General features: G+C 40.0%; 1 protein-coding gene across 2 annotated transcripts in view; it reads right to left on the bottom strand.

The window, feature by feature from the left end:
- Positions 1-4,136, bottom strand: part of BTAF1 (B-TFIID TATA-box binding protein associated factor 1) — a 104,197-nt gene extending 100,061 nt beyond the window's left edge. For both annotated transcript variants that reach the window (XM_026651001.2, XM_026651002.2), the window contains exons 1-3: positions 4,036-4,136; positions 2,951-3,065; positions 1,501-1,647 (exon numbers count right to left, since the gene is read on the bottom strand). In XM_026651001.2, coding sequence (XP_026506786.1) covers positions 1,501-1,627 — 127 coding nt within the window. In that variant the 5' untranslated portion in view covers positions 1,628-1,647; positions 2,951-3,065; positions 4,036-4,136. The remainder of the gene's footprint in view (positions 1-1,500; positions 1,648-2,950; positions 3,066-4,035) is intronic.
- Positions 4,137-10,532: the final 6,396 nt, after the last annotated feature.

Genomic DNA, 10,532 nt, shown 5'->3' with positions numbered 1-10,532 from the left:
TGCAAGCCCAACTTGCCTGGCACAGTGCTAGCGGTGGGTTTTTCTTTGCTGTGTAGAAATACCCTTAGAGTCCCTCCATTAGTTCTGTCCTTTGTTTTCAAAGGTAAAGACAAAAGTCTGTTTTAATGAGAAATTATTCACAACATTGCCTTTCCCTGCCTAGCTGATCTAGTAATGTATCATGACACCAACTCCCAGCTTCACTCTGTCAACTCCCAGCTTTTTTTGTGCACCAGTCAGCTTCCTTCCTTAAGCATCATGTATTCTCATGCCATCCCTAATACTCAAGAAAAACTCGCTAATATAATGTGCAGCCAAGACCCTATCCTCCTTCAAATCCCTCCTCAAGACTCACCTCTTTTATGATGTCTACCAAACCCAAGATGCAGACCATGGTCAGGCAAGTAATGAGTAGTGATGTACTGGCCTCTTTCCCCTTACTCTTATTAACTTCCCCATTCCTCATCCTACTACTACCTCCAATTTAAAGAAGAACCCCCCAAAAAAGTCACATGAACCTAGCAAAGCAGAACTGTTTCTTCAATGTATTTATTTTCTCAGATGTTAAATCCCTATCTCCTAATTTGTCTGTTTTGTGCCATTTAGACTGAAGCTGTCTGGGGCAAGGATTGTCTCTTATCTGCATAACAACTAGCACAGTAGGGCCTCAATCCCAATTGGTGCCTTTGGATACTACCATAACATGTTTACTACCACCACCAGTCTCTGGATCATGAAAGTCCACGGAGCACTTGCTGGACAGCTGGCTAGTCATATGGTGCTGGCTCCTCTCAGTTATTTCCTGCTCCTATTCTTCACTAACAAAACTAAAACAGAGCTTTCCTGATATTGTTTTTCCATATAATCAAATGCTGCGGTTGTCATAGGAATATTACATGAGAGGTCTGCAAGACCTCATTCACAAGTTCTGTTAAAATGCAGTCCATCCTATGAAAACATTTGAGAACCCCCAAACTGTGCTATCCAACATTAAGGTTGAGCTGTCCAAATCATGATTTTATAAAAAGGCAGGAAAAAGTAAGTACTTACAACACATACAGGAAATGCAAAGAGATATTACAATAGATTTAGGCTAAAAATAGAAAGCCTGTACATGCACAATGTGGCTGAAATATTGTTGCTGGAGAAACCTTAGTTTTTTCTTCTCCTGTCAGTCATTTTCCCTTTGAACTCAACTACAAAACCTTATTTCATTTTTTTCCCCTGCATTTATCATAGCTCTGCTGGGACAATGACTAAAATCAATCCCACTACTTTAGTGCAGAAACTATTTTTCCAAGCAGAGCCGTGTAGTAATAATTCATTCCTCTACCCTAGAGAGAGAATTCAAACCAAAAGACAGTTATGATTTAGCAAGTTCCCCACACCTACTTCCTAGCAGTATGGAAGATCCTCGATTGTCACAACCTACAATATGGTGTGTACGTACACACAGGGAAATCCATCTATATACAGATATAAATCAAACAGAACACATACCTGATTTGTCATCTTGGACCTCGAACTCTGCACCAGCAGATCCAAGAAGAGATGCTCCATGTTTTAACAGTCGACAGATATCAAATCTATCAAAACGCAGACGATCACTGGCACATGAATCGTCCATAGGATTTTCTGAATCAGATTCTAGATAGAAATTAAAAATACAACTTAAGGAAACAGTCAATACCAATGCTCTTTCACTTGAGAAGCAGGGGGAAAGGTGGGAAAGAAGGAAGAGTTTCTCAGAAAACTAAGAAATGCATGCATTTTAATTTGCGAGTTTAAAGGCCTCGTGGAGGGAAGAATCTACATACCACAATCCATCTGAGTCAATAAAAATATCTGTCTACATATGTTGCCTTGATGAAGATGCTTATGCTTGATTTTCAGATCTTAGGTAGCTGTGCATTTACATGCCTACTTTGTACACAAACTGATTTGCAGGCTCACGGGACTGATAATCTGTGAGCATATCAGGATTTATGTACTTCAAACATAAATGTGGACCTACCCAAGGTCTAAAAGGTAGACCAATTATTTGCTTCCCTAATTGAAATATACAAAATCTTGCTCATTTACAGCCTAATGTGCTTTATTAGGAAGTCTATGTACCCAAATCAAAATTAGTACAGCCTATTTTCTTCACTTTTACAAAAGCACAAGCGTTTTGTGTGTACATACCTAAAAGACAGAAGGGAGAACTGACTTGTCCAATAATTTTATTTAGCATTCAGGTAACAGAACCAGGATAATACAGCAACATACACTGGGCCACCAAACATCAGTAGGATCAAATGGCTTCACTAACTCCAAAATTAGAGACACAATACATACAGACCTTGTTCTTAGTAGTTTTAGCCTTACAGGGCTTTTATAGAAAAATAACTGGAGATGTTCCGGAAATATCTGGGCAAAGCAACACAATAATATCACATGACTCCATCTTCTAGTAGGGAGACATGTTCAGTGGTGTAAGAGTGCAAAGTGGGGAGGCAGAGGGGGAAGTGTTTGCAATAGGCTTCAAAACACCTAACTCTGACAGTAAAGCTTTAAGGATTAATGGAATTCTGCTTTTTCACTAAGGTAGGCGCTTTATTATCCCACCTGTTTTATAAAAGAGAAGGGAGGGTGTTTTCTGGGGTCTAGAAGATTTGGTGGAACCTTATGTTGTATTCTTTGTTAATAAAGCCAAACCCCATTAAGAGGTTGAGTATGGATTCTACGTATGCAGCATGCGGACTGGGCTTGTAAAGCAGATTGGGAAAGATTGTCTGACAAGTTTTATACTAGAGTAAGCGTACATTAGAGTGGTTATCAACTGTACATAAAAAGAACAGGAGTACTTGTGGCACCTTAGAGACTAACAAATTTATTAGAGCATAAGCTTTCGTGGGCTACAACCCACTTCTTCGGATGCATATACTGTACATAGTTCACTTAAAAGCACCTTGTTTTGGTCTTGGAGTTGGCTTCCACTCAGATACATTTTTCACTATTGCTTCAACAGCCTGGCCAGCAGCAATGCGAGTATCCCAATTTGTACTCCTTAAGTATATTAACACCTTTAAAGAAAGATTTGAAAATGAATTGTTATCTAAACCTTTAAATAAATTTTAATTTCATGAGTTCAGCAGCCATCCAGTGCTCTGGGTGCCGTACAAGAACATTTTAAATGCAATGGGTCAAAAGGCTCCATTTAAAAGACAGCTGGGACATGGAAGAACCCGTGAGAATACACATTGCTTTATTATCAATAGCATTTATGCTGCTCAACAAGAAACACCATTAATAATCTGATACAACAAACTCAAACACAAAGTTGTGTGTCCTATCATTCTAATTCAACTTACTTCTTTTTAAAATCTAGACTATTTTCTCAGAGCACTCTCTTTTGGTAAAAGTGGCATAATATTCATGACTCTGGCCACTCTTATGATAGCATCAATAGTGGTATAAATACCTACTCAATAAGAACAGAGATGAGATCATTCTGTTGCCACTACTGTCTGACAAATATTACTTTTGGTGGTTCTGTTTTGTTTTTAAACTGGATTTGGCCAGATTAAAATCTAGAAGTAATGAAAATCTCAATTTCATTTCCAGTCCTTTAAAATCATCTAGTCGCCACCCTGCTACTAATCACTTTTAATCCTGCAACACGTAGCTCAACAAAGTTTTGAACTAATGAGGCAACAGCGGGAAACTGAAAAGAGTTAAATTTATCTTTCCAGATTACAGCACATGTTGAACAAATTAGGAATTAATCATATCTAGAATACATAGTGAAACCAGTCTGAAGTGACCGTCCCAAAGGCTGATAAATTAGCTGTTTAATGGAAGTGGTCTTCTAATTAAGAGTGAAGCAGAATAGTATTCAATATATTTAGGGGATTCTTTTAGGTGGTCTCCTAAAAACAGGAGACTGCTAAATAAGGCTTCCTTGTAGTATCAAAAAAACAAATCTAGTTTTATTCTCATTTCAATTCTCTATTTGCCAAGGCTTTGATGTTATCTTAAGAAACAAATGCTTACTTTAGATAAGAGATTATTCAGTTCATGGGGATGGAGTTTCACCACCTCCCCAAGTTGCTGTGCAGCTGCTTTTCTTGTTACCGGTGTGGTACCAGTGTCCAGTAAAATGAAGAGACGATCAAGCCTACACAGATGAAAAAAAATGCTGAATGATTATACTTGCAGAATTTGATTGGCTAACACCATTAACATAATCCCATCAAACCGTCCTGCATACTTGACAATTTGCGGGGAGTTGGTTGCTTGGGGACTGACAAGATATAGACCAATAGAGCGGCAATTATGGTTTTTAGTAATAAAAGTTTACTCATTCTGAAAGAATTTCTAATTGAGAATAAACCAGAACATTGATCAAATCCAAAATGGAGTAAAAAAAAATCTTTCATTACAAAAGTTACATTTTATCCACTTCTTTTTATAAACCTGCAGAGAATTAAAAGGGAATTCACAAAGTTATAATCATGATCAACTAGTTGCTCATCTCAGAACAGGATGGAAATTCTCTATTTCAGGACAGAAATACCTTTGAACTTCAGTAACACTTTATATCCCAACAGTGATATGGAGAAGTGCTATTACACAAGTGCATTTGGACAAGACTCCAATAGAAATAACCCTAATATTCTACATTAAAATTTTTGCTTGAAATGCAGATTTATAATCCATTATGTCAAGTTCTGCCTTTCTTTTGGATGCCAGTTTTGTCATCATTCTCATTCTTCCCCTAGCTGAGTAGCCAGATGTGTAAGCATCAAACCAATAGAATTTTTGAGGTACTTTTGTCAAACAAAGGAGTAACAGCACAACAAGTACTGTAAAACATGAGGTCTTCTGAATAATACTTTACCTCACTGTTAGCTGAGTCATCATGATGGCAACATTTAAGGCAAAAAGATTGGACTTTGTAAGAATAAGTAGTTTCTTTATGAAACTTTCCTACAGTATTTTTTTAAGAATGGAAGTGCGTGATTTACTAATAAAAATTCTTTCTAATTGTGGAGCACATCAATGGCTCTCTTTGCCAAGGGATGTGATAAACACTCCATCACCACTTAGAGTCTTTAAATCAAGATTAGAAGCCTTTCTAAAAAGATATACTTTAGTTCATCTAGACATTGAGTATAATTCAGGAATTATTGGGTGAAAATCAATGGTCTGTACTACAGAGGTGATATGCAGACTAGATAATAAATAGTTCCTTCTGCTCTTAAAAACAAAAAAAAAAACGACTGAGTAAATCACTAAAAATACTCATCATAAATTACAATAAAATATGAAGCTCGCCTACATTAGCTTGTCAAGATGAGGATCCAAAACAACTCCAATCTTCCACATCCTCAAAAAGTCTGTCATTTAACCCTATCTGTCCCTCCAGCTGCCAGCCTGTAGTAAGAGGAGGCCCTGAGATATAAATCTTGGTATCAGAGGCCTGGTATGAGGCCTAAGGCCTGAACTAAAGTAAAGTAATGGTCAAGACTTTGCTAACATAAAGCAAAGTTAAGCTGTGAGCCAGAAGCAGGCCCTGCTCACAGAAGCTGGCAAGGAAAGGGCTGATGCTGCAAAAAGACATACCTAAAAGGTACTGGACACCAGATATCAGAACATTCACATACTTGTACATTCCACACACAACAAGGAACAGGCCGACCCATCCCAATGACAGGGGCAAAAGGGTAAAATGATGGATAGAGTTGTTCTGATCGAACCAACATGTACAAGGTGAGAGGCGGCATCTTACTACGTAGAGGGGTTGTACCTTGCTGCGTAGTGGGGCTGCACCTCAATACGTCAGGAGTGATGTGTAACTTGTTTGTATCTGTGTATAAGAATGCATCCCTGAGTGGATATCTTTGTCCGGCCACGGGGGCAGTGGAAAATCCCATCACTGAGCCGGGTCCTTGCCAAGAGGCACTTTCTCATAGTATGCCCTGAGTTAGGCTAAGAAACCTACAGGGAACTGCAATTGTGTCCAAGGTCGCAATAAACCTAATCGACGTGACTTTGCATCTTACTAGACTCTGTGGTTATTGGGGGTTCTCTTCGGGTCTGCTGTGTCAGCTATCTGCACAGAGCTGGGGCAGCACACAAAGGGAACACACGCACGCAGCTGAGTGATATCAACATAGGAGAAAGCAGAGCACCACACCGGTAGCATCTGACAACACCAGCCTTTCTCCAAAAACTCAAAGAAGGTTTAGCCTGGTCACACCACTTCCTCTTCCAGGAAAAAACAAGAATTCGTCATATCACTACACAAGAAACCACTATCATGGCCCATCCCCCAAAATTCTAAAGCCCAATTCCAATCCTGACTAGGGAGAGTCTACTGCCTATGTAACACCTATACATACAGAACTAAACCCCTGATCTCACAGCTTCAAGAACACAAGTCTTTCACCGGGAAGGTCTAAGACAGGGGTAGGCAACCTGCGGCACACGTGCCAAAGGCGACATGCGAGCTGATTTTCAGTGGCACTCACGCTGCCTGGGTCCTGGTCACCGGTCCGGGGGGCTCTGCATTTTAATTTAATTTTAAACGAAGCTTCTTAAACATTTTAAAAACCTTATTTATTTTACATACAATAGTTTAGTTATATATTATAGACTTATAGAAAGAGACCTTCTAAAAACATTAAAATGTATTACTGGCATGCGAAACCTTAAATTAGAGCGAATAAATGAAGACTCGGCACACCACTTCTGAAAGGTTGCCGACCCGTGGTCTAGGAGAATAATATTTTTTTTCCAAGCTGCAAAACTTTAACAAAGGGGAAACATTCTCTCTCTTCCCCCTCCAAACCCATTATCCTCCTCCCAATTAAGTCAATGGTGCCCTTCTGGGGGAGCAGCCCCCTTGCCAGCCCCCCTTGCCCACCCGGTGCCCGTACTCACCAGCTCCAGGAACTGGAAGCCAGCCACCCACCCCCTCCCTCCAGGCTTGTGCTGGCATTACAGCTGCAAGCCTGGGAGGGAGGAGGAATGCCACTCAGCTGAGGAGCCAGGACGAGGGGGGGACTCGGCTCCTTACCTGGCCTGCGGCGGCCGGCAAGACATGCTGGCGCGGGGCGGGGATGCTACCCCCCTACAGGGCAGGGCGAGGAGCCGGCTGGGGTCCCCCCCCCCAGCCGATAAACTTTACGTGGCCACTCGCGGGGCCCTGAGCCGCTCTCCGCTGCCGGGGTCCGGAGCCCCGCGCCTCTAGCTCCAGCGGCTCTTTCCCCACGGGGCGGTGGGACGTGCCGCATGTGCCCAGGGCCCTGAGGGGGGCGGGGCCACGGCGCGGCCAGGGCCTGCTAATTCCCCCGGCACCTGCAAAACGGCTTTTTGTTTTTGTTTTTGGTTTTTTTTGCTCCCCCCCGCGTCCCGATATTTCCTGTCAGTGATCTGGTCACCCTACCTCAGCTACAGAGAGGCAACCTCCTATCTATAACAGCACCATAAATGTACAATAGGACTCTCCCCCAAAACAGCTCACTGTTTAAATGCACAGGTACAACGCAGAAACAAGATCACCACTTGTGATTATAGCTGAAATTCTCAACCGAACAGGAGGATATTGTGTTTTTCTCAGAAAAGAAGCCTTGAGTATGAGCAGGCAACAGAGATAAAGGGAGTGCCTGGGAACTAAACTTAAGTGTCACACAGATAGAAATAATAGCAAAGATATTTCTGAACTGCTTTGAAAAAATAGAATATTACATGCTAAAGTGAATTTATATATATATATATATATATATATATATAAAAAAAAAATAAATGGAACTGGCCTCCCTCTACAGATATCTTAATTTTAATGTAATCACAGTCCATCTGCCAAATTCACCCACAATTTAATCATTTCCTTCATTTGACATCCCTAAGCAATTGTTTGCGCAACTGTAGTGGCTGCTACCTTCTTCCCCAAAGACATGTGCATTTCAATGGTAGAGGAACAGTCATGCTCCCTTTATGTGTTTGCACTTACATTGTTTATATCACAGTAAAGCATTTAACTTTTTAAGTCAAGTCCTTGTTCATTTCCCTGAACTTGTCAGGTATCTCCACTTGTTCTGCAACCGCTGATTTAAGGCTTATTTAAAAGCATCAATAAGAAAGGAGGATGTTCAAGTGTTAATAAAATAAAGGTTTCATACGTTCTGCTTTCCCCCCCCCCCCATAAATACATTCTGAGGAAATAAGCCGACAATCTTTAAAGTCCTTTGTTTTTGGAACTGTATGCGTTCCCTTCTGTGCTTCTTTGTTGCTTTTTGGAGTAGATGGCAACTTAAGAAGCTTCTAAAATGGTATAATTTTAGAGAAATGTGTAGTCACACAAGGGTATCAAGCAAAAACCAAAGGAATCCACAGGCCTCCCGCAAAAAATAAAATGCAGGATATGTGGCTCAGCACATGTGGCAAGTAATAAATATATTTTAGAGTAAGTGTTTAGCAGTTGCCTTTTAAAAACTTAAAATATTGAGGGACAAATACATCCACTATGCATGCTGCCTAGAAATAACCGATTGCAGTGCCTATATTTAATGTTACACGGCTGTTATTCATGTCTTAAAAACACTGCTGAAATTTAGTATGCTTTTTTTCTTCCTCTAAGTTTCACCCAAATAAATTGAGCCATTTTCAAGCATTTTTTTTTTTTAAACTGACTAAAAAGCACGAAGGGGATAGAAACTTAAGTTTGGCAGGAATACAGTCCTGAGGCCATAAATGTGCCTTTCATGTCCTGGTGAAAATTTGATATGGACAAGTTAAAGAGTTTTAAGAAGTCCTATTTAACATATGTACATCAGATGATAAAAACAAATGATGGTCTAATGTACCAGTGTCAGCAAAAGAAAGTTTTCACAAAATTGATGTCTGCACATTCAATGTAATCCTGAGACATGTACATGAAACTGCTTGGAATTTCATTTTTCATAGGTTGGGAGATTGTGGAATATAAATGACAGAGAGAAATAGAAATGTATGGAATAAGGCAAGCCTCCTCACTTCACTGCTTGCATATTGTGTCATAACAGAACATATTCTGTTGCTGTCTATCAAACAGTTTAACACAACTATGTCAGGCACAAAGTCATCAATTTTATGTAACGAAACAGGGATCATGTGTTAAAAAAAAGGATAACAATTAAAGACTGCTGCAATGCATAAGCACAGGCAGCCTCACTTTTTACTATTCCACTGTACAACTTTAACTTTATTTAAAATATTTGTATAACTATAACTTGTATATTGTAGACATGTATATACAAAGTGTATCCCCAAGCTAGCATGATGCTTTGCAATCAAATAAGTAGGCAAGGTCCCTGTCTCAAGAAGCTTATTTTAGGACCTGAGCCAGCTCCCATTTAAGTAACTATAATTTGTCCCCTTGCCTTAATGAGAGATGAAACAGGCCCTTACGGTCAAGTCCTGCAAAGACATACTCACAAGAAGTTTTACTGGCCTCTAAAAAGAAGTTATTGTATGGGTAAGAGCTGCAGAATTAAGCCCTAAATTTGAAAGGAAAGAGACAGACATGAAGAGAGGGACTTTTGGAGGGTGAGAAGAAGTCAAAAGTAAACAGGGAGTATTACTTCAGATACACATCTCACAATGGAAAGCAGAAGGTATAAAGAGTTTAGTGTATTTCTTGTCCAACACACAAAACATCTACTGAAGAGAAATGTAAGTTACTTGTTTTAAGGCTTTGTAGTAGTGTTTTGAGGGATATATAAGAAGAGTAGTTGCCTGGCTCATAACTCTGGCAATCTGAAACCTCTTCAGCGTTAATAAGCAATGTCCAGTTCTAAAACAAATAAAGCGATTCCTTTACATGCAAAACACACTCACACACCCCAAAAATGCTACCATCTATTACAATATAGCTGACAAAGAAAAACTGATCCTTCTTAGAACTATAAATGCAATGCAAATTTCATCATTTACATACACTTTCTATCTCAGAACGCATCTTCAGAACTAACTGAAGCATATATATGACCAATTAAGTTGCAAAAGTGACACAGAAAAGCAACAAAATGGCACAATAGTCATTAGACCAGGGCTTCAAAAATGTATTAACACCTAGTAGCCAGATACTGATACAAAAGATATACCAGCAAGATCTATGGGCAACACCCTGGTGAGAATCCCAGCTCCAGCTGCTGGAATTCCTATCAGGGTTCTAGCCTTGGATCCTGTTCAGGGGTTTCATCTTTCATATCAGTCTTTGACTACGAGGTGTCTGAGAAGTTTCACCTGCTTGCTGCTATACTGGGGGGAGGGAGGGGGAAGGGAGGTACTTCCACTGCTCTATCCTTTTACCAACTGCCTGAGGCTAGTGCCATGCAGTAGTGTTCTTCCACAACTTTAGCAGTCTCCGTTAGTAAGATTTTAGTACTAGAGTGCCTGCCTATACTGCTGTTTAACTTTCCCAAGCAGCAACAGTAGTAGAGTGGAACTGACAAGACTCAGGTCAGTTTCATTGTTATTTTAAAGCTTGGGGTATTGATGAAACT

The sequence above is a fragment of the Terrapene carolina genome, unplaced genomic scaffold (assembly GCF_002925995.2).
Source record: "Terrapene carolina triunguis isolate 2854851 unplaced genomic scaffold, T_m_triunguis-2.0 Scaffold95, whole genome shotgun sequence".
NCBI classification, from domain to species: Eukaryota; Metazoa; Chordata; order Testudines; family Emydidae; genus Terrapene; species Terrapene triunguis.
This window is presented reverse-complemented; position numbering and strand designations above follow the sequence as displayed.